The 25,279-nt window shown below is 41.4% G+C and overlaps 2 protein-coding genes across 3 annotated transcripts in view; one reads left to right on the top strand and one right to left on the bottom strand.

The window, feature by feature from the left end:
• Window positions 1-581: 581 nt before the first annotated feature.
• timm29 (translocase of inner mitochondrial membrane 29) lies at window positions 582-8,516 on the bottom strand. Its single transcript, XM_080447348.1, has 3 exons — window positions 8,180-8,516; window positions 2,782-3,195; window positions 582-1,550 (listed from the first exon to the last, which is right to left on the bottom strand). The coding sequence occupies exons 1-3, from the start codon at window positions 8,292-8,294 to the stop codon at window positions 1,288-1,290; spliced, it is 792 nt and encodes a 263-aa protein (XP_080303474.1). The 5' UTR covers window positions 8,295-8,516; the 3' UTR covers window positions 582-1,287.
• A 2,698-nt stretch (window positions 8,517-11,214) lies between these two features.
• The window catches only part of yipf2 (Yip1 domain family, member 2), a 31,523-nt gene continuing 17,458 nt past the window's right edge, over window positions 11,215-25,279 (top strand). For both annotated transcript variants that reach the window (XM_080447758.1, XM_080447759.1), the window contains exons 1-5: window positions 11,215-11,272; window positions 17,191-17,256; window positions 22,254-22,414; window positions 23,166-23,246; window positions 23,848-23,935. In XM_080447758.1, coding sequence (XP_080303884.1) covers window positions 17,226-17,256; window positions 22,254-22,414; window positions 23,166-23,246; window positions 23,848-23,935 — 361 coding nt within the window. In that variant the 5' untranslated portion in view covers window positions 11,215-11,272; window positions 17,191-17,225. The remainder of the gene's footprint in view (window positions 11,273-17,190; window positions 17,257-22,253; window positions 22,415-23,165; window positions 23,247-23,847; window positions 23,936-25,279) is intronic.

A 25,279-nucleotide genomic window follows, 5' to 3' on the forward strand; every position in this document is an offset into this window, starting at 1 on the left:
CCCTTTTCCAGAGTAATCTCCTTTATTGGTATTTGACCATCGTACTATGTTCCATGCACTCTCATATATGCTTTTTTTTGGTGTATCCTTTAATGCTCTTTTCATGTTTCTCGCAATTCTTTTTTTTTTTTAATGCTCCATGAAGCAAGTTGTAACTCTGTTGTATAGTGTTTTTAAAAATAAATTGCATTATCATTAGTGTATATGAATGTATTAACAGACAACACTTCATAAAGAAATGCACCTGTTGACATAGTAACTGCCATATTCCCAACCTCGTAAAACTACCCCTACTACTATACTATTACTACTAATAATAGTAACTAATAATTTAGTCCCCTCTCCTTTGATATACGTTTTCTCACTGTACATTTGCAGAAACCTTGTATCTCCACATTTCAACTTTTTTCATCACTTCCAACGCCCTACATCGTCATACAAGGGTGTCAAGCAAAAATTTGGCAAATAGTCGATCTACAAGCTCACAATGCTTCACGTTGTGAGCTTGCTTGTAGATCGGCTATTTTCACTATTTAAGTAAGTATTAAAAAAAGGGTTTCCACCGACAGCAACAATATGTGAAATGTGTCCTTTGCATTTATAGTTAGTAGTGTAGTATTATTTTTATTTAGCAAATTCATGACTTTCACTCTGCTAGATTTCACATAGAAATATTCTACTTTTGTCGCCACTCATTTCTAGGACGGGACTCTTGAGACCCAAACTTACAAAAAATATGAAATAACACCCATTTCAAATATAGCAAAAATAATATCTACAAGCTATTTTCACTATTTTTGAACATTTCTGAAAATGTTGGACATGTTTTGTTTGTTTTTAAGTTTTTGGGGGAAATGTTCTAAATGTCAATACAGTGATGCATTGATATTAAAAGGAAAATGTACTTTGTAATTTGTACTTTTGAATACTTAATTGACTATTTACTAGGAGTATATACCTCGTCCACCACTAGCTGTAACACAAATAGAGGTCCACCCTGCATTGTCCTTGATTACTATGTTCTTTTACTTATGATCAAGTAGCCAAAATCACAAGTTGAAATATATCACAAATATACATGATGCAGATAGTCATGATAAATATATGAGTCCGGTACCAAAGTATTTGTGGAGATCTCACACACCCAGTGGGACGAGAGCCCTGATTGGTCAATTCACCACATGGACCCTAGCCTCCCCGTTCTGGCCACGCCATGATAGGCAAACATTCGCCGAAAATAACAACGCGGCACTTTAATGTTTGTTTGTTTTAGATTTTTTTTTCTTGTCACTGTGCTGTGCTTTCTTTTTGCTCCTCTTCCTCTACTATTTCCGGGACTACAGCAGCATCCTGACGGCTCTCTTTTAGCTCCACCTCTTCCTCCTCCTCTATCTTCAGAGGCAGCCAGGACGCCTTATGCAAGCTCTCGTTGCGTTCCACCTCCTGGACAGTGGGGGGCAGTGTGGCTTGCATGTGCGTCGGCAGGCTCTTGAACTCTTCCTCGTTTATGTCGTAGTCCTTCATCTTGGTGTCCAGTACCCACCAGTGTCCTGCGAATAGAATATGTATTTTTTTCATTTATATCAGTGTTAATTTCGTCGACTAAAAATATGACAAAAAAACGTTTTTCCCTCACGAAAACTAAGTAAGAACTAAGCTATGATGACTAAAACTATGACTAAATATACTGACAATTTCATCCAAAAAAAATAAACTAGGGAGGGACTAGTGGAGAAGCGATCCAGTAGAACTAGAAGTCATTTTATGCTTGGTTGCACTCCGGAAATATCCGTTCTACACGCTCACAACACGTCGTGAGCTTGTAGATCGGCTATTTTCAGCAGATAGCCAACAGCCAAGTAAAAATCAGGAATTACGACGCCATCACGGCCCGCCAAAATATTTTTTTGTCAACTAACTCAACTGTAGATTTAGTCGACTAAAATCTTATATTTAGTAACTAAAACTAGACTGGAACCAAAACATTTCAAATGACTAAAATGTCATCTAAATCTAAATTTGCGGTACAAATTAACACTGATTTATACGTTTCAATGTTCATGGTCAAATAAAAGTAAAAACATAGGCTAATTGTTCTCATGACAATTAGTCAACCGATTTTTCATGATCATGACAGTTGCCTTTTAGGCTTTGTAAACAAAAAATGCTAAATACTTAAATGACAAATAACTTAAAAACATACAAATAAATGACTGACAATTAATGTATTTCTTTTAGTTTTTGGCCATGGCCTTTTAAAAAGTGATAATCTTATCCTGTTCTTCTCTGCCATGTAATTATTAAGAATGCATTAAAATAAATGTATAAATAAAGCTGCATTTAATTGCTGATCTAGGACCAGTGTCAATTACCCTAAATGTAACTTTTAAAAGGACCAGCTCAACATAATCTACCATTCAGCAAAAAAAAAATATCCCATTGCTGAAAATACTTTAAATGTTAAATAAAAACAATAAAGCTACCCTTGCAAAGTCAAAGAATACAGTTGAGCTGCAAAGCTACCTTCAAGAGAAATCGCTGATAGATTATTGCATAATATTCTAACCCTAATCTCTCCTCCTGTGTGGGGAGAGACCACACGTGCGTTCAGACACAAACACAAACGCACACACACAAATGACCTATTTTGGATTCAAAACAGCGATTTTCACCAAAAAGCAATACGTTTGCACGCATGTGGTAACTATAATGAAAATAGGCCAGAACAAGCCATGCATTTAATCATTTTATACCTTCACAAATAGCCGATCTCAACCCTACCTGCGAAGCCCACGTCCAGCACGCGCTGATGCAGCTCCCGCCACGGTACCGTCAGGTATGTGCAGCTGGACTCGTACAGACTGACGCCCGGGTCGTAATCGGCGCGCCACGCCAGCGAGGCCACGCCCAGGCTGAGGTGACGCAGTCGTCCCTCGTTGTGCAGCTTGGCCAGGCTCTGCACGTGCCCGTCGGAGGTGCCACTGCGCGTCCACGGAGACAGGAGCCCCAGCTGATTCGAGGATTCGAGGAGCGCGCCGCGGAGGGAGTCCTCGCCGGGATTGGCGTAAGCACAGGCGGAGGCTCCGCCCAGCAGGCCCAGGTAGGTCAACGCTTTGAGCGGTCGCTCCCAGGCGCCGACCACCACCTCCCTGCACGCCTCCTTGTAGTCCGACACCAGGGTGCGACACCACACACCTACCAATACACACAAATGGCACAGAGACACGCGGGCAGGTGAAAACCACACTCCTACCACCCCGTAGCGGACAATAGACACACACATGTAGAGGTCGCTTTGATTGCGTGGCGCTCTGACTGGTTCTCACAGGTTTCATTTGAGAAGCAGTCAGTTCATTATAGTACATACCACTATGACGTCAGTGATCTATGATGTCACTACCATGATGACACTCACTACTACGATGATGTCAGTCATCTCCATATTTGGGCATATGTGGTACACAGGTCAGTAAAGCCGGACAAAGCCAGATGTTTGGGTCTGATGCTAATCCCGATTTTGGTGAGTCCTCGACCAGTGATTCTGAACGTGTGGGCCCGGGACCACTGGTGGCCCATGAGGGTATTGCACGTGGGCCCCCAAATAATTGGCAAAATACTAAGATTGTAATGATAATGTAACATTATAACATACCTAAAATATGTAAAAACAATGACGATTCTTTAAAACCTGGAAAAATGACGTCATTGTGATACTAATAAATTGAATATGAATACTGGGTTAGTTCCATAGATTCAAGGAACACGATCAATTGTTTTAACCTTAAAATAAACAGGATCTGAAAATGCACGCGGCCCACCCATCTGACCACTCAGCACAGCCGCGCTGAATGGTCAGATGGGTGGGCCGCCATCGCTTTTGAGATTTTAAAGTGAGCCCTGATCCAGAAAAGGTTGAGAACCACTGATCTAGACTAGCCTGGTAAACCCTCCCTCCGGAAATCTCATTTCCATTTGATTTCAGGAGTGAGTCTGGCCTGATACGCCTTTCTGCAATATTGGCTGTGTATGCCAAACGGACGAGCCTATCAGCGTCGTCGCTCATTGTTCTGTGATTGACAGCTTACGTCGGCCAATCAGGTGGCGAGTTCGAGTGAGCCCAAAACACGAACGGCAGCCATCTTTTTCTTGTCCGCTATATTCTCCGCTATTTTTTTACTTCAAAAAGCTCTCTAACTTCTATTTTGAGGCACGGAATTTACTTATAAGATATCGTTTGGATAGAATGTAGTTGTTTAACTTCATATGTGGTCAATTAATCATGACAAAGCCTATTTAAAAATAAAAATTTAGAGAACCGGTAGGGGCAGGCAGTGACACCCATGTATCCGAATAAGGCAACCCATTTTGGGCACGGCCGTCTCAAAAGTCCCGTTGCGTCACATTAGACTGGTGAACTGCTGATTGGCTGAAGGGGAAAAATTATCATTGGCTGAAGGGGTTGTCAGTCAACGGTATTACTCCCGCCCAACTCCAGCACAGCCAATATTGCAGAAAGGCGTATCAGGCCAGACTCACTCCTGAAATCAAATGGAAATGAGATTTCCGGAGGGAGGGTTTACCAGGCTAGATCTAGACCACCATTACTGATTTCCTGACCCAGGTTTCTAGTTTAGAACATTACATTTATTTACAAAAGAATAAACAATGAACACATAATAAAACAAAAATAATAAACTAACCATTTATGCCCTATTCAAAGTTTTTCCAAAAATTGCACATCTACAAGGATAGAACGTATGAGCTTGTAAATCAGAAATGTAGATCACCTATACATGGCCAAATTGGGTAAACCAGGTTGAAAGTGGTTAGAAATCAGGACACATGGGCTGCCTAAATTCCGATACCGATTAGGGCTGTCATGATTACAACATTTAAGTTGACGATCCATTGTCATACAAATAATTGCAATTAACTATTTTATTGTGTTTTTGGCATTGAACATTGGAACATAATATGATTAACATAACATTTGCCTTTTAAGCTTTGATAATAAAAAAATCCACTGGGCATATCTGACGAATCCTATATAAAATTTGCCTAGTATTTTTTTTTTACTTTCGGATTATCTGAAAAGGGGCGGAGTTTGGGTGTTATCGTTTTGTCTTATTCTTTGTCTCTGCTACGTTGTAGCTATGTTCTAGCAGACCATGCATACTCAAGTTCCCTCGGCCTTATGTTCCCTCAGCCCTATGTTACCCCCATTCCAAATTAGACCCTACGTTCCCTCAGCCCCATGTTCCCTCAGCCCTATGTTTTCTCAGCCCTATGTTCCCTCAGATTGGTAAAATGGGGTAAAGTTTTTGCTCCCGTCTGTCATGAGATCTTTTTTTTAGCAAGACACCTAAAAAAGTGATACAGATTTTTAAGATGGGCCATGGTATGGAACTGTTTAAAATCCTACGATATTTGTCAAAAGGAGTGTGGCAATAGACATGGCATGTCACAAAAGGGTACATTTTTGATATCTCAAAATGGACAGGTTTATACATAAAGGTGCTCTAAGTTACATTTGTTCGCAAAAACATTTTTTTTTGGTTAAAGGTTAAAGCACTATTGAGTGTTTGTTCAGTCTCTCCAGCTCTTTAATAAACAGAAAATACAATTTCAGGTGGGCTACCAATTTCACCTTATACCAGGAGAGAGAACCCATTTATCAGCTTCAATTTTATATTGTGTTCTGATTCCAATTTGTGTTCTGCTCAATGTTTATCCTGTACGTATCCTGTGTGAGTTCTCTTTCATAATTGGATGACATTGGTATCTCAACATGAAAATGTATTTCCTGTTTGCTAACGAGCTGGAGAGACGGGGAGACCCGTGTTACTGAACAAACACACTACACCAATGATAACTATCAGAATATAGTGCCCAAGTTAACACTTATTTTAACAAAGAATTATAATAATATATTTCAAAAACTCACGATTTTAAAAAAAATAGCAGATCTACAAGCTCATGGCGCGGCACTCGGTGCCGCGCTATGAGCTTGTATATCTGCTATTTTTGAATAGCCAAAGAAATCTTAAAATTAAACAGACGCGTTCCCGGTCTTAACACATTCCCTGCAATATACGGAGATCTCCGTCATTTCAAATCCAACCGTTGACCGCTATTGACGGAGATCTTTATTTGTTTTGGAAAATTCCATAAGAGGGCGCTCTAACACAACTTAGGAATGATCCCTTGACTCTGAGAGAAGGAATGGACGGATGTGACGTCATCCCAAATAACGTCACTTCCGTCACTTGTTGTGAGTTGTAGAAAAACACATCTAGCTCGGATTTCTTCTTTTTTGCCAGACCCAAGGGGTCGGGCTTACATGAGGCTTTGTACCCGTTTCGTCCATACATGGGCATGGTCACTTTGTCCTCCGGCCCCAGCCAAAAAAAATTCTGTCCCCCAAAAAAGTCTGTCCATACATGGGCATACACGTCGTGCAAAGCACGACGTGTGTCCCAGCCATAAAAGTCTGTCCCCCTTTCATCCATACATGGGCATAGACACAGGCTGACACGTCATGTGAAGTCTGGGTCTGGCAGAACCAGGTCTCCTGGTATTGTTTGGTGAAAACAAGCATTGTTCAACGGCTGATAGCAACAAAATGGCCAATCGCGGTAAACACATTTTTGTTCTGGTGGATAGACGAGACCCTCCCCCACCCCCCAGACACCCTTTATTTACATCTGCGTGCACATTGTGGCTTAACGTCAACATAAGGTAAAAAATCACACCCAGTGTGAAGTGGGCGGTGTGGTCACGGGTCATCACAGTGATGGAAGTTCACTTAAAGAAAGAAAGTAATATTGTGGACCAACCATTGTACACCCCTAACTTCAAAAAAAAACATAAATATGTTTTTTTTTAAGTGCATAGTCCTATAGAGCATCGCAGTTCCCGCCCACTTCCTGGTTTTTCGTGGTGCCGGAAGGAACAACTCAATGCATTTTTCCCATTGACATTTCCAAAAATATTTATATCTATTAATTTAAGCCTTGAATCAAGCCATCATGACATGACATGAATCATGACCATAAAACGTTTTTTTCTGTGATTTATTTTATTTTTATATTTAATTATATGATATACTATATTTAATAAATACCCTTTGTTTTGCCGTTTTCAAAAAAAAATAATCACAGAAAAAATCAGGGATGCCGGTGCCCACATAACAAACACATTGGGTGCATTCGGAAATTGCGCACCGGAGCGCACTCGCCCATTAGTTTGTATTGGCCAGTGCGCTCAGTGCTGTATTTCCGAACGCACCCATTGTCTCAGGGGCGGCCATAGCTGAGTGGTTAGTGAGCCCGCCTAGGGAGCCAGAGGCCCTGGTTGCCCCAGGTTCGATTCCAGGCCAGCCCAGCATATGTGTCGATGAAATTAGTCCCTGAGCAAGACTCTTAACCCCTAATTGCTCACAGGTTCTCATTGGAAACAAGACCGCAAGGACTTTCATGAACGACCTGTTAAAAGGAATTATCCTTATCAGTAACACAAATGTGCCGCGAATCTCTCCCTCACGGATTAAAAGGACAATATCAGTCACCAGAACCAAGTACGGGTGTTTTAGATGATTCTATCATGATTAAAATGGAGTTTGAAGTTACGAGTTTGAAAAGGGGGTCTGACTAAATTAATATCAAATATCTTTGCAACTGAAAAACTGTCTGGGGTGCTCACCAAAGCCTGAGTAGACGACCAGTCGGCACACCCGTAAGGAGCCATTTGGAAACCTCTTAAGGAACCACTGGGAAACACTGCTACTGGTGTAGCAGTGTTTCCAGTGAGTCAACATGCATAATATCAACACCCTGACTCTGTTTGACCAGAATGGAACAGAGCCTTCATTAGTATCATTGGTAACACCTGTTAATTACTTCACAATATGGCTGCTGTGCATAGATAGAGCCTATGACCCAAGAAGTAAATTAATGTACTGTGCTTTCCAACTGCTCACTCACTCACTGACTCTCTCTCTCTCTCACACACACACACACACACACACACACACACACACACACACACACACACACACACACACACACACACACACACACACACACACACACACACACACACACACACACACACACACACACACACACACACACACACACACACACACACACACACACACACACACACCTCTCTCTCTCACCTGCTCTGCTGTTTTTAACCCTTTCCCAGCGTGTGGCTGTGACCTCCGCGGTGACAGCGGTACACAACGACCTCCTCTTCATCATCATCACCTTTATCACCCATGAGCTGCTCATTGTGACACAAACACAGTGAACTACATCAATGTCAGCTCATGTGCAGCCAGGCAAGATGGCGCATGATGCAGTGTGACTGACGAAGATGGTGGAGGAATGGAAAGATGTGCTACTTGCTACCAGTGTTGCCAGGTTTTGCGAGAGATATAAGCAACCATGTCTATGAAAACGAGCCCAAAAGAAGCGACCACATGGGCGCTTAATTAAACCTAACATGTCATGCATTGGCTATTTTTTAAATATCAGATCTACAAGCTCACAACACGTCGCAATGTGATGCGCTTGTAGATCTGATATTTTAAAAAATATATTGGACAAAGATTTGAAAAAATGAGTCCCTGGCATAACATATTTTCAGATGGGGGTCCGCAGACAAATACATATTAATTTGGGGGTCCTTGACTTGAAAATATTTTAGAACCACTGGTTTAAACAACATTAAGAAACAAGCCCCAAATAAGCAAGCCCAAAAAACTACCAATAATTGACAAGCAACTTGACAGAAAAACAAGCCCTAAGTCGCTCATAATAAGCAGACATGGCAACACTGGCTACGACCTCTCCGCCGCAGTTACTCGCTGTCAGAGCCTTAAAGAGAGTTCTGACACTAGCGTCGACTCCCATTGTAAGAATGGAAAAAGGAAGTGCTCTGTCTATCTCAATGAGATAGTTCCAATGTTTGGAACTATAGCATAGGAGCCCGCTTTGCGGCGAGATCAAAGCGTGTCGTTACTCTCTTTTCTACACTCTGCTCGCTCGCTGTTACCCCATAAATCAGTGTTGCCAGATTTTGCGAGAGATATAAGCAACCGGGTCTTACGAAAACAAGCACAAAAGAAGTAATCTCTCAAGAACAGATTCTGCTCTGCGTTTGTCAAAAACAGCAGAGGGCGCTGTTTTTCCTTTTCATTTGGCGATGGGTTCTCAGATTGCAAAAGAAGTGATTATAATTATGCATCGGCTGTCGCTTGTAGATCTGATTTTTTTTTTCTTTTTTACGTTAAAACATTTTTTTTTTTTAACATTAATTTGGGTATCAAAATTAACACTCATTTGCGTGTCAAAATTGACGACTTCATTTGGGTGTCGATCCGTGCTTGACATGAAAATGTTTGAGAGCCTCTGGTTTAAACAACATTTAGGAAGCACGCCCAAATAAGCAACTACACTTTTGAAAAAAATGAAAAAGAAACTGATACAAAGAAAAAAACGCACATTCCAATGACCTATTTACAAGCGACTTTACAGAAAGCAGACATGGCAACGCTGAACCTGTTCTACCCACTGGTAGCCTCGATCTCCAGGCTTTTATTTTTTTGTTTTTCTCAAAAATAAAAGCCTGGACCAGCGTGTTGACGTCCCTGGAATAGGAAGTGTTTCATTTCCCCAACCACCAGAGTGCAGTGGGCGTCGCTCCAAATGTTGTGACGTCAGAGCTCTCATGCTGCACATTGAGGGAGGAGGCGGGGCGGGGGCTGACGGACAGATCGGTGAACCAATGGGATCAAGGAGATTTTGAACCCGCCCCTCTAGACCCGATATCAGACACGCTAGGGCAGTTTAACCCACTGGGAGTTTTAGAATCCCCAAATTTGACATTACTTTTCATCTCTGGGACTCCAACTACATTTGAAATATCACATAAGTGATATATTATGATATCACTTAGGCTATACATAATATACAGTGTAGCCTACAAAATGGAACCAAATGGACCTGTGAGGGTTCTTTTGGTTACACTTGTATACTGTCTCAAAGTTACAGACAGTCCATTTCGTTTCTAACTATCAACCATTTAGCTGGGGACCCCCTGGAACCCCCTCAAGGACCCCTGGGGGTCCCTGAACCTCACGTTGAGAACCAAAGTTCAACCTGCTGGCAATAAAAAGCGGTGAATGGAGCTTAATGCTCAGACATCCCACCTCTCCCTTAAGTTGCAGGAGTCTCCCGGAAATGGAGCCCACCTACTAAATATATGAACATGTGCCAATATATGGCAATTACATTCAAAATATATGCTGCATATATGCCATATTCTGGTTCATGTGCATGTGGATTTATAGGAAACATATGTGTCATATATAGATCATATATATCCACATATATGTTAAACACATATGTGGCATATATAAAAAATATATATATATTTATATGTTCATATATTTTCTTGAACTCCCTCAAAATGATTTGTTCCAGGGTGGAATGTCTGAATGCTAGAAAAGATTACTATCACAATATAGAGCTTTAACCTTTTTAACAAAAATTGAAAGAAATGAAATGAAATAAAGAAAATAATAATGAAATCAAATAAGCTGCTCTCACTGATACATAAGCTGTTCAACCAAATGGCATACACATGTATTTATTATTATTTCATTGTACATGTGATTTTACTTAGCTGTCTCATCTCTTCTTGGTTATCTGCTATCTCTCTCTCTCTCTCTCTCTCTCTCTCTCTCTCTCTCTCTCTCTCTCTCTCTCTCCTCTCTCTCCCTCTCTCGTGCTCTCGGTTACCACCTGCTGGTAAGAGCAGGATGCCGTCCAAGTGTCACATCTCTACACATGTGCACCAGCTTTGATACAAATCCCATCGCTGATTGGACCGTGGGATGTAAGCATTAAATGGTTTCTATTTGCTGTTCATCGCTCATGTCCGGTATAGAACCCGCCTACTGTATCCGGTAATTTACAACCACACATTTATTGTCGCACACTGACCTTTTCCGTATCCGCTCTAAGCCGGATGTGCAACCTGCAAAGTAGATTGATCTCGCACTACAAAAAAGTTCATACGCATGCGCAATGAAGAATTAGGATAACGTCAGAAAAATAGCTTATTTTTGTTGCGACACATTGCGCATGCGCCACGAAGACAGCAGCCAATCACGGTTCGCCTCGAGAGCCCTTTTCGACGTGTCCAGATCACGTGACCGCGTTGTGTACATCCGCGTTGAGCTGCTGTTACCCGTGATGTGAAGGTAACCTGTCAATAATATTATATATCATATCATAACATTATACATGTTAACAGCTTGATAGCGTTTAGTTCCTGTATTAACGCTAGTTTGTCATTGTTGTAGCCGTAGAATACGACTCTCGTAGATGTATTTTATGATTCTGACATTATCTAGGATAGTCGTAGGGAATATCCCCCATGACCAACTGGACTTTCAGCTCCTAGCCCGTACGGTCTCCAAACATGTACAAACGTAAAAAGAAAAAAGTGCTTACTCATTACCCCAAATGTTAACTCATTTTACGGCGTAGTAGTGCAATGTAATAATCCATATTGTTCAATAAAGAAGTGTTTTAATGCCGTCTGTGGCCGATTCTGTCGGAAATTCACAATGGGCGGTAGTGACGAAGCAGCATCCGGAATTACGAAAAATGTACACAGGAAGTAAACGAGGGGGGAAAAAGACAGACGGGATTAAAACTCTTCTTTATTGAAAAATATGGATAAATACATTGCACTACTACGCCGTAGAATGAGGAAACATTTGGGGCAAAGAGGTAAGCACCGTTTTCTTTGCATTTGTACATGTTTGGAGACCGTACAGGCTAGGAGCTGAAAGTCCAGTTGGCCATGAGGGATGTTCCCTACGACTCTCGTAGATTGAAAATGTCAGTATCATAAAATACATCTACGAGAGTCCTATTCGACGGCTATCATTGTTGTGTGGAAGTCCAGTGGTTGAAATGTGAATGAACTTTAACGTTAACACTCACATTTTTAACCGGTGGTTCTCAAGTGGGGTCCGGGGACACCCAGGGGTCCTTGGGGGGTTCCATTAATATAGGATCACAATCATTTTAACCACTTTAACCTTTTATACTTTGGCTATTCAATAGCCCCTTTCGGGACCCTGTTTACCTTTTTTGTATTTGGGAAGGCGGTATCCAGGGTCCCTTGTTGGTTAGAACACGCTCTCTCGTACCGGCGGCTACCACTGTCTGGTCTCGGGCGTACAGCTCGTCGCTTAGAAGTTGCAGAGATTTCTCAAAGGTACCAACAAGAGCAATACTAACACGCGAGAAAGCGGCATCAAAAAGCGGGGATCGGCGATGCCGTTTAACATTTTTAATAATTTAGTAAACCTTAAGCTCATTTCTCACACTCTGCTCCACTGCCCATGTTCCGCCTCCCCGCGGTGACTGACAAGCTGCGCGTCCTACGTTACTGCCTCTGATTGGCGAGCTCCTACACGCTTGCATGACAATCACAACGCGGGGAGGCGGGACATGGGAAGTGGAGCTGCAGGAGCAGAGTGTGAGAAAGGAGCTTAAGGTTTACTAAATTATTAAAAATGTTAAACGGCATCGCCGATCCCCGCTTTTTGATGCCGCTTTCTCGCGTGTTAGTATTGCTCTTGTTGGTACCTTTGAGAAATCTCTGCAACTTCTAAGCGACGAGCTGTACGCCCGAGACCAGACAGTGGTAGCCGCCGGTACGAGAGAGCGTGTTCTAACCAACAAGGGACCCTGGATACCGCCTTCCCAAATACAAAAAAGGTAAACAGGGTCCCGAAAGGGGCTAGCTATTCAAGAATAGCAGATCTACAAGCTCATGGCGCGGCACCGAGTGCTAGATCTGCTATTTTTCAAAAATCGTGAACATTATTGAACATTCTTTAACACAAATCTTTGCTTCTGGGGGTCCCTGGCACAAGATATTTTCAGATGGGGGTCGGCGGCCAAATATTTATCAATTTGGGGGTCCACATGAAAACCACTGATGTAAACATTTGAAACAAGCTGTTTTTCAGCTCAGACTGTAGTGTTTGGATTCTAATTCTAATATTTCAAAGAAAAAGCAAGGGACACCCAGAAAATTGATCTGTACATATAATACTAATCACTGGAACTCCAGCATCCTTAGTCTGGGGGGGACATTAGCCAAACATAGCAGATCTACAAGCTCTATTTCTTATTTTTCATACCAGTGACCTTAAAGCTGATTGTATGACGGTCTGCATTGTAGTGTATATCAGTCTGTTTTCATAAATGTCATCATGATTTGAGTGCGTGGGGATCTCATTTTAAATAAGCCTTTGTGCTTTTTTGAGCGATCCAGGAGGACCGCCAACATGATATGTATTTGACCACGATTTGTTCAAATATTTAAAAATAAATAGCAGATATACAAGCTCGCAGCAGGGCACGAAGTGACGCACTGAGATAATAATGCAGTGCCGGCTCCAGAGAATTGTGATTGGGGGAGCTATGGAGGGGTTGGATTGTTTAGAGAGACATTACACTAATAGAGATTCAATGATCCTAGTTTAACCCATTAAGACCTGAAGCCGATTCTACAAATGTCTTCTAAATCCCAACAGTATTCTGAAAAACCTATGTTTGCCAGACCCAAGGGGTCGGGCTTACATGAGGCTTTGTATCTGTTTTCTCCATACATGGGCATGGTCACTTTGTCCCCCGGCCCCAGCCAAAAAAGTCTGTCCCCCTTTCGTCCCCTTTCGTCACGAACTATTCATGACATCATTATTATGTCACAAAAATGATAAAATGATTTATGCTTTTCAGTTATAGGCCTAGGCTACACGTACATGGATCTTTTTCTAAACGCACATTTTTGTGTGCGTTTGGGCCCAGCCACATGCAAACGGTGTTTTTGGTCGCTAAAACTGATATTTTTGTAAACGGATAAATAAGTGAAGGTTTTCCAAAACATGCGTTTCAGTGGATCTGTGTGGACATGTAATCCGGAAATTTTGAGAAACGATGACGTCATCGCGCATTCGCACATGGTCATTATAATAATAAATAATATAATGATACATAAACACCAGACCGCTCATGGTCATTATAATAATAAATGAAGAGAGAGAGAGAGAGCAACACTTACAGTCTATGAAACAAGGCACGCTCATTTATGGCAAAATAATGTCATAATTAATAATAAGACATTGGTGGGAAAAGTAGCTCATTCACTGTGTGACGAAAACCCTCTTTCTCTGCGCCGAGTAGCGCACACGGCACGCACACGGGTTGAATGTGGGGTCTGTCGTCCTAAAACACAATCGCCCCGGGTCAAAATCCAGCGACCATGGAGCGGCCGCGGGTGGCCCGCTCAAAAGGTGCGTGGGGCGGGGAGTTTTGGGACGATGGAATGAATTGATGAAGTAAAACTCATCTGTTTGCGTAGCCCCTACGGAACCTCTCCCTCCGCTGTATAGCTCATCTCGGAGCTACTGTATACAGCGGAGGGAGAGGTTCCGTCGGAGCTACTGTTTGCGTAGCCCTGAAACATGACTGTCATACCATGACAGTCATGGTGCTTAGAGTCCCTGCTTTATGGTGGTGTTCGATTTTTTTTTACATTGCCAACTCTCACATGTACATAAACGTTCAGATTTCAAATATAAAGTGCTTACCCCTGAGCCACGGACGTTACAAGGCGATCCGGACCGCGATAAGTACCCGTATCTCCCGTAGTGTGCAATAAAAAGCATTTTAATCCGATCGCCGGACATTTTCTCAAAATTTTCTCCGACGCTTTCAACCATGCGACACTAATGGTTGGGGGGTGTATTGCACTCCGATACATTACAAAAAAAAGGAAAAAAAGAAAAGAAAATGTCCGGCGATGGGATTAAAATGCTTTTTATTGAACAATACGGGAGATACGGGTACTTATCGTGGTCCGGATCACCTTGTAACATCCGTGGCTCAGGGGTAAGCACTTTATATTTGAAATCTGAACGTTTATGTACATGTGAGAGTTGGCAATGTAAAAAAAATTGAACACCACTATAAACCAAGGACTCAGCGTCATGTGAACCATGGCTACTGTTTGCGCTGCAGCTGCGCCCTAATAATGTTGTTTTCGTTTATGTTCACGTATGCTCAGTGGTGATGCTATTAAAATAATGCAGCTATTGCAGTATTGGGCCTTAACATGTGATTAAAAATATGTATAGGCTATATGTATTTGGCCCCTCATATATAAAATAAATGTAGATATAAAATCTGATATAAAATTGAAACTTGCAGCTGATCAATGCGTTTCTGCGTCTACGTGTGGACAGGGATTTATTTAAATCTTTGTCATGTGGCCAGGGATTCTTTTTAAAAACGGAGGACTAAAATATCCGTTTAGTAAAAGATCCATATACGTGTAGCCTAGGCTATAAAGTGGTTTGTAGGTGTGTTACATACTAGGACTTCATTCTGGGTCTGGCAGAACCAGGTCTCCTGGTCTTGTTCTATAATCAGTGGTGCTCAAACTTTTTCATGTCAAGGACCCCCAAAATGATATGTATTTGGCTGCCGACCCCCTTCTCAAAATATTTGGTTCCAGGGACCCCCCAGAAGCAAAGATTTGAGTTAAAGATTTTGCTTTAAAAGAATATATATATTCAAAGATTTTCACACATTTTCAAGATAAAAAAACGAGCTTTAGCTTTTGCTTTTTTTTTTTGCTTTTGCTTTTTTTTTTTTGCTAAAAAGCTTTTTTAGTGTGGTTGCCCTAACAACTTTATTTTGCCGTGCTACTCCTCCCACAGTTTATTTTTGCCAATTTAGTGCCATATGTCAAAACATGCCACAAATGCTCAAAACGTAACCATTCGATGCAAAAACATGATTTTTTGGGGGATCAATCCTCTCAAAATGAAACGCGAGTGATCTCAGGAGTGACGTGACAATACAATTGAACCTAAGAAGTGACGTGACTATATAATTGGCCCGCTACATTTGTGGGAGGGGCCTGTTTCTTTAGTGGGAGGGGCCTATTTCCTCAAATCAAAAAGGCACGTGTCACGAACGCGGGATCCGACCGGCACCGAATTCGAATCGCACGTCGCGCGGCCTCCGTCAGTATTCCTCCAGGCGTATTCCTCGAGTCCCAGCGGCCGCGACCGGCGTCGGCGCAACCACACTTTGCAATTACCCAGAATTGTGACGCGTCTAGTTTTATAATGCTTTTTAGCTCAAATAAAAAAATGACACAGATGCGTTCCAGTCTTAATGGGTTAATAGGGCACATAACATAAATACACATATTATTAAATGTTAAGTGTCACCCAACGAGGCAAACACATAACATAAATACACATATTGCTAGATGTGTAGTGTTACACAACGATGCAAACCATTCTGTGAAGCAGAAAAAACATTATTTCATAGTTTAGTTTGTTACTTAGAAGTCAGTCATTTGTGAAGTGACAGTGTAGGATATGTTGAAAAATGTGAGAGCTTGTAAACTTGAGTTGAGCACTCGTAGAAAAGTATTCACAGTTCAACTTGCAATTTACAATGTAGGCATTTAACAGACACTCTTTATCCAGAGCGACTTACATTAAGCATAAATATATTGAGATTGACAGTTACAGCCTTGTATTCCATCATTTACATGTATTGTTTTTTTTATTACGAATGCTCGAATGTGTTCTGCGCTTAAAGTTTTGCTACACTGTAACCATAGGACCTGTAGAACAGTGGTTCTCAAAGTGGGGTCCTTGGTGGGTGGGGTTGCAGGGTGTCCCCAGCTAAAGTAGTTAATGTAGCATCACAATCATTTTAAACACGTTATCCATTTATATGGTGGGCATTGGTGGCTATTTAAAAAAAAGCAGATCTACAAGCTCACGTGACGCGCTGTGAGCTTGTACATCTGCTATTTTTTTAAATATCGAAATGGTTTGGAAAAGTTAGAATTTTACATACATCTTCTCTTCTTGGGGTCCCTGGCACAAAACCATTTCAGATGGGGGTCCACGGCCACATATACATATCAATTTGGGGGTCCTTGTTTGAGAGCCACAGCTGTAGAATCCGCAATGATTTTATTTCCCCCTTCATCAGAAGGGGCGCTGTTCCGTTCATATGACATAATATTATGAATATTGAATCTAATCCTTCAAATTGTTCCCTATAGGTCTTGCATGAGGTTGCAGTTATTCCACAATCACAATGGCAAGTCCAGATGATCTGAAATTCCAAGGTAGGCTTTCCACAAATACTCCCTGATTAAAGTATTCGTATTATCGTCTCTTGTCGGGTGGAAAGCTTGCATGTCCAAAACCGTTAATTTTCAGCAGTGGAGGAAAAAGAGCCAAATGTTTTACTTAAGTAAAAGTATCATTACTGCAATGTAGAAGTACTCTGTTACAATTTTACTTGAGACACAAGTATTGGTATCAAAATGTACTTAAAGTACCAAAAGTAAAAGTACTAAAATGTTTAAAAATAGCAGATCTACAAGCTCACAACGCGTCGCGTTGTGAGCTTGTAGATCGGCTATTTTCAAATAGCCTAGATATAAAATAGGGCTAAAGTGGTGTATGCTTTATAATGTAATTATTATAATCTTCAAAGTAACTTTTTACTCGTATTTTCTTACTAGTATTTGCCTAGCCTGGGCAGCATTCCTTTTCGGGTATATGATCCGGTCGGGAGCGGAAGTAGCCCTACGTCACAGCTGACCGGATCGCGACAAACCGGAAAGACGTCTCACCCCAAAACAGGTCCGTCCTAATAAAATCCTTGATGCGGCGTAGTTTAGCTTATTTTTTAAATATAAATGTGAGTGTACTTTCCGGAGACTATTTAGCGTCTGTATTAGGGCTGCCAACCAATATTCCATATTCGAATATTAATTCGAATATAAAAAATAAAAGAATGTTCGACTATACAAAATTAAGGTTCGAATTATAATAATAAATTAAAAAAAGTCGCGTCGGGAGTTCTCGCGAGACTTGGGCCGCCTGTAACGTTACTCAGCAGATGTTGTCGCGAGATCACAGGTTCCTGCTTCTGTGTCAGGTGGTCACATGACTTAAACAGGCACAGCACACGTTGTTGTTGTCGTGCACACACAAGGTACAAACTAAATCTCAGCCTGGAGTCAGGAGTCATCAGTCACGCATTATTTAATTGAAAACCAAGCGACCAATGCATAAATGATGGCAGAGGCAGACAGTTCACATGAGGAGGAAGGAGGAGGAGAGAACCGAGTGATTTTAACTCCGTAATTTAAAAAGCACTGTATGGAAGTACTTTGGGTTTTGGTCTGTAAACGGCGAAGTTTAGGGGGAAAAAAAAGTTGTGTGCAAGCTATGTAAGGTAGAGCTAGCCTACCATAGCACAACAAGCAACATGAAGAACCACCTTGAAAGTACACATCAGAAAGAGAACAACGCGTTGACGGGGACTCCAGCAAAACAACCAAAATTGGACGCATACTTTCCACCGCCTGAAGTTTCTGCAGCAAGACAAGAGGTTTGCACAAAAAAACTTGCTATGTTTATAGCCAAGGACATGAGGCCAATCTGTATGGTTGAAGGGACAGCGTTCAGGGCGTTCTGTCGGGAACTGGACCCTCGGTACCGTGTACCTTGCCGTACAACAATCACCAGTAGAATTGTCAAGCTGTACGACAGCACCGTGGAGAAGATCAAGGGCTCAGTTAAAGACAAGGATGTGGCTCTTACAACTGACGGTTGGACCTCGCTTGCAACAACAGCATATGTAACTGTAACAGCCCATTGGATTTCAGACGAGTGGGAGATGCAGGACATCGTTCTGAAAACAGCTGAGCTTAAGGAAAGCCACACTGCAGAAAATGTTGCACGATGCATTCAAGGCATTTTGGACACATTCGGCATAAAGGCATTGAAAGCCATTGAAATCCCCGTGGCCAGGCTAAAATTGGCAGCAGCCCATTTTAATAGGTCTCCCACCGACGGCTACCTACTCGAGGCCAAACAACAAATGTTCGAGTTGCCCAAAGAGAAATTGATCAACGACCGTCCGACGCGTTGGAACAGTACATACGAGATGATCAAGAGGGCTGCTGAGCAGCAAGCGGCTGTGTCAGCTGTAGTCTTTGATAAGAAACTGTCCAGAATGGAGCTGTCCACAAGTGAATGGACCCTCATGGAAAAGGTGAGCACAGTGTGTATATTCTGAAATCTTTTTAAAATAGGTACAATTGTATATTCTTTCCGTGAATGTTAATGGAATGTATAAATACAAACCTGCTTTAATAATGACGCATAATGTTATTTATTTACAACAGGTGGAAAAGGCCCTAAAACCATTCAAAACGGCAACAGAAGCATTGTCGACGGACAACTATCCAACTGCTTCGGCTGTACTGCCGACACGACACGTCCTGCTCTCCCAGCTAAAGAAGACGCCAAACGACGATGACGAACCAGAACCTGCCGCACTGAAAGAGATGAAATCAAAGATCATCACAGACCTCGACGATCGGTATAATCGAGTGGAAAAGCCCGGATTTAAGCTGCTGATCAAAGCCAGTTACCTGGATCCACGCTTCCATCGCTTCGTTCACTTAAACGTGGGACAAAAGCGGGAGGTAGGCCTTGCTATATCTACGTTTTTATTTTTTATTTTGTATCCGTCCTGTCTCCTTTTATTGTTGTAATTGTCTGCCAATGCCATTGACACTGAATCCCCCCCCCCCCCCCCGATCTGTCTTGTCTTGTCTTGATCTATATAGGTGCAGGCGGCTATAATGGAGGAGATGAGACAGAACCTGGAAGGCGGCACAAACAGTGAGAACGAGCCCGGTACCGGAACCGGACAACCCTGTGATGATCAACAAGCCACTCGGAAAACCGCTCTGTCTGCAATGGGGGATCTCTTCGGGGGCACTTATTGCATCGATCTGCCAGACCAGGACAACGCTCAGCTGCTTCAAAATGAAATGATGTTGTATGAGCAAGAGGCCTGCTCAACAAAATCCTCTGATGTGGTGGGGAAAGTGCTCTGCGAGATACCCTAACATCGCCAAGCTGGCTAAAAAATATCTGGCCGTCCCTGGATCCTCAGTGCGTTCCGAACGAGTCTTTTCCTCCGCTGGTAATATAGTGAATAAAAAGAGATCGGCGCTGTCTTCTGAAAATGTGGACTACCTCGTGTTTCTGTCAAATAACCTGTAGGCCTAATGGCCTGACAGTGAGTGGATTAAAAGGCCTTGCACTTTCAATAGGAAATATGCTTTTGCTTTACCAGTTTCTGCTCACGTTTTTGCACTGATATTGTAAGTACTAGCCTAATTATTTTACGTTTTTATAGTCATACCTCTGGGTTAAAAGGCAAAACTACCTCTAGAGTATCTATATAGTTCTCGAATTGTCTTTAATTTTATTTAAACAAAGAAAGCATAGACTAGGCATATTTGTTTGTTTGTTATCTTTCCTTAATTTTATTTAAAACGAATGTTACATTGTAAGCAGTAAAGCACTAGTAGGCTCAGGCTGAATGAGAGAGAGAGAGAGAGAGAGAGAGAGAGAGAGAGGAATAAAAGTGTTATGGCATGCAATATATATTAATGTTAACTAAATAAAAAAATGTTTACAAAACATTTGTGTTGAATGTCTATTTTTGAAGACATGTTTGTGTTGAATAAATTGTATCTACACAATTGGTTCGGTCTCCTGTTGCATTGGTGTAAATATAATGTACAAAAGAATATGGGTTCGACGTTCGACTGGATCGAATCCAAAAATATGGGTTCGTCGCTCGAATGCATTCGATCCATTCGAACGTCGAACATATCGAGCCGACGTTCGAATGGATCGAATCCAAAAAATATGCGTTCGACGTTTGATAGGTTCGAATGGATCGAATGCACGTGGGTTTTTGAAAGGAATATTCAAACGTTATTTTTGGCATTCGTTGGCAGCACTACAGTTGTCTGTATTATCCGTATTATCCCACGGGGAAATTCTATTCCATTTAAATAGGGATTGGGGAACCAAAACAAAGCGGCACTGCAAAACCGGATCGCGACCATCCGGAAAGAGGATTCTTTTTTCTTTTTTTGTTTTCAGTAGGCGTGGCCTAGACCGGTTCATATGGGTCTTTAGTAACGCATACCAGGCTTTCCTCCGAGGTGGAAAGACTGGTGACGCGAGGTTAGTATTTGCCTGATATGTAGTGGAATAGAAGTAAAAGTATAGACAATTGGAAATACTCCAGTAAAGTAAAATACCTCAAAATGTAACTTAAGTACAGTACTTGAGTAAATGTACTTAGTTACTTTACACCACTGCTTTTCAGGAAATGGAAAAGTAACTGTCAGTAACTCTGAGAGTATACAAACGGAACCAAACCCTTAAAGGAGCACTTCACCTATTTTTAACCTTATCTTCATATAATTGGTCCTCACTAATGCTCATTATGAGCTGGCACCATTTCTGTCAACTCACTCTGTGTCTCATTGGTGGGCTGTGGACAGTTCAGAAACCTGCCTAGTAGTACCCATAGATATATATAAAGGCTAGATGGCTCAAGGGGGCGTCGCGAGCGTAGCTCAACCGCGGCCATCTTGGGACGGTCATTCATAACATTATGTCTATGGTGCATATACTTTGAAATAACCATAGCGTGCTCAATTTTCATCCGATTTTCAAATGGTTTGGTGTGTTGTAAACACCAAATATGTAGTTATGATACTGCATACTTATAATTATAATCATGTTTTATTTTTATTTTATAAAATTAAGTATGAAGTATCATAACTACATCTTTGGTGTTTACAACACACCAAACCGTTTGAAAATCGGATGAAAATTGAGCACGCTATGGTTATTTCAAAGTACATGCACCATAGACATAATGTTATGAATGACCGTCGCAAGATGGCCGCCATGTGGCAACGTCGTACTCCATTGGCCAGCAGCGCGGGTGAGTCATCTAGCCTTTATATATATCTATGGTAGTACCTACCACTGACATCATCGATGGGGATTCCAAGCTAATAGATACTACAGCCTTTAACTTCCTGGTATGAAATTTCAACACAGCATAGCATTAATATTAAAAAGAAAATATACTTTTTAATTTGTTCTTTTGAATACTATTTACTCGAGTGTATACTATGTGTCCACCACTTGGTTGTCAACTTGTGTGTGTGTGTGTGTGTGTGTGTGTGTGTGTGTGTGTGTGCGTGTGCGCACGCGTGCGCAGACTTTGAGGAGGTGGCGGGCCTGCTGGCAGCAGCACCAGGAGCCTCCACGGTTCCTCTGGTCATCTCCCCTCCTGCAGGGGAAGACAGAGGAGGCGCCGCTGGTGGAGACGTGAAAGTGGAGCTGTCTGAAGATGAGGAGGGACAGGAGGAGAGCTCCGAGGTCAGTCCACTAGTCGTGTGCTGCAGCGTTGACTACTGAGGTGTTAGAGTTATGTCATTATCTGTCCTGTGCAATGTTTGTTTTCAAATCGTGACGTCTTTAAAATAGCGTCCCACCACTAACAAAATCACCAATACAACAATGCTTAAAGTCCAACAGAAATGTAATTTCGATTCATATGTTCCGATGTTCAATGCCACAATGACATAGTTAACCCTTGAAGACTGGGAACGCATCTGTGTCATATTAGATTTCTTTGGCTATTCAAAAATATCAGATATACAAGCTCATAGCTCTATGAGCTTGTAGATCTACTATTTTTGAAAAATCGTGATTGTTTTTGCAAATCTTTGAATATAAATATTTTTTAACAAAAAAAATATACGTCTTTTTTTAAAACTGAGTATTTAGAAGACATTTGTAGAATCCCCAGAGGCAAAGATTTGAGTTACAAATGTTCGCTTTAAGAAAAATATATAGAAAGATTTGCACACATTTTCACGATACATTTCTTTTTGCAGATCTACAAGCGCATAGCCGCGCTATGAGCTTGTATAGCTGCTATTTTTTTGAATAGCCAAAGTACAAGATAACGGTTAAAGTGGTTCAAATCTAAAATGACAGATGCTTTGCCAGTCTTGATGGGTTAATTGCAACTATTTGTATGACGATTCATCTTAAACCAGCAGCATTCAGGCAGGCAGCGCTTTCACTGGTTTAGTTGTCATCAACACACTGTTGTCTGTTCCAGCTCCTAGGAGGCCAACAGCCAACCAGTGGTTTCTGGACCTTTGAATACTACCAGTCCTTCTTCAATGTAGACACTATGCAGGTACGTAGGAGACGTCACATCTGTGCTACGCTGTGCTAATGGCCTTTCAAACACCATATCATTACATACCGTACAGCGTTGGTTCTCAATGTGGGGTCCTTGGGGTGGTTCCAGGGGGTTCCAAGCAAAGGTAGTTAACATAGCATTAAAAACTTTTTTTAACCACTTTATCCATTGATATGTTGGCTATTCAAAAATAGCAGATGTACAATCTCGCAGCTCGCCACTTCGTGCCACGCTGCGAGCTTGTACATCTGCTATTTTTTAAGAAATTTTGAAAAAAACTCAAAAAAGTGGTTAAAAACTTTTTTTAACCACTTTATCCATTGATATGTTGGCTATTCAAAAATAGCAGATGTACAATCTCGCAGCTCGCCACTTCGTGCCACGCTGCGAGCTTGTACATCTGCTATTTTTGAAGACATTTTGAAAAAAACTCAAAACATTTTGAAACATTTTGAAATTTTTAACAGATTCTGAGGGTTCCTGGCAGAAAACATTTTCAGATGGGGGTCTTCGGCCAAATACATATTTATTTAGGGGTCGTACAGCATGATCTCATTATAAACCAGTTGGTTTTCACTCTTTTGACACGTTGCAGGTACTGGACAGAGTCAAAGGGTCGGTGATGCCATTACCTGGGAGGAACTTTGTCAAACATTACCTCAGGAACAACCCAGATCTATATGGTAAGCACTGTTTGATATTGTGTAGAAATCTGCCCCCTTCATACCCCTGAGGAAGACTTTGTTTGTCCAAATGCTGGTCTCTCTTTTAACCTGTTAAGACCGGGAACGCATCGGTGTCATTTTAAGATTTCTTTGGCTTTTCAAAAAATCTCCGGTCTTAATGGGTTAACCACTTAACTCATTCAGTGCCTAACTTATTTCTGGCTTTATCACCCCTGTGCCAAGGCCAAAAATACATTGTAAAAAAAAGTGCTTAGGAGCCGAGATACAGCCTTTTTCAATAAGAAGTTAAACAAGAAGTGAATGGAGCAGCACATGCCAATGACGTCGGCGACGTCATTGGCACTCTGGGCTTATGAAAAACGTGACGTCGGCGACGTCAATTGCACTGAATGAGTATGCGCCCGTCAGAACAACTTCTGGATCCAAGTGTGTGTTTTCCCAATATGCGCAGTGCTGTGTCCCTCACTGTTTTAACAGATCTGAGACTAAAATAACAACCCATTCTACCGCTTTCCTGCAATATTAATCATATATAATAAATATGTATATAAATATATATACTATTATATTAGCCTACTTTTTACTGTTTATGATATTAGCATTAAGACCCTTTTTAACCCCTCAATGGTTCATTTCTGAAAAAGGAGGTTAATGTAAAAAGATTTACGGGTTCCGACATGTTTGTTTACAATAAGAGTGGACGGCGTTGGTGCCTCTTGAACCCGGAAGTGACGTCGGACTACAAAATGGCGTCAGACTTAAAAACCGAATACCCCAAAATCTCGATCTATAAGCACACATGTGTCGCAACGTAGCATGTAGGGCTGTCATGATTATGAGATTTTACTTGATGTTTAATTGACGCTATATATATCTGCAAAGTAACTAGTAACTAAAGTGTTCAAATAATTGTAGTGGAGTAAAAGTACAATATTTGCCTCTGAGATGTAGTGGAGTAGAAGTAAAAGTACAGAAAATTGGAAATACTCCAGTAAAGTAAAAATACCTCAACATTGTACTTAAGTACAGTACTTAATAATAATTGGGATTAATGATTTCATTGTGTTTGTGTCGTTGAACGTTGGTACTTTATGAATAAAAATTAAATTCTGTTTGGGTTCCGGGCTTTGTAAACACAGTGCGGATATGACGAATAACTTGCACATCGTCGCCGTCAGGTGCATGAAAGCCTTGCCCAAAACCGTTCCATTTTTATTATTATATACAAAAAAATATATTGAAAATAGCAGATCTACAAGCAGATTTAAAGTGAAATAAATGGGATACAAGGTTTCTGCCTGACGAAACTTTATACTTTATACTATATTTAATCCTATATAA

This window comes from Gymnoscopelus braueri (genome assembly GCF_963280865.1).
Source record: "Gymnoscopelus braueri genome assembly, chromosome: 13".
Lineage (NCBI taxonomy): Eukaryota > Metazoa > Chordata > Actinopteri > Myctophiformes > Myctophidae > Gymnoscopelus > Gymnoscopelus braueri.

Bases quoted from the DNA above. Each gene is read 5' to 3' on its own strand.
- timm29 (XM_080447348.1), bottom strand. From the start codon at position 8,294: ATGAGCAGCTCATGGGTGATAAAGGTGATGATGATGAAGAGGAGGTCG. The intron at 3,196-8,179 runs GTGAGAGAGAGA...GTGTATTGGTAG, and splicing joins GGTTAAAAACAGCAGAGCAG to GTGTGTGGTGTCGCACCCTG. The intron at 1,551-2,781 runs GTAGGGTTGAGA...TTCTATTCGCAG, and splicing joins GCTGGACGTGGGCTTCGCAG to GACACTGGTGGGTACTGGAC.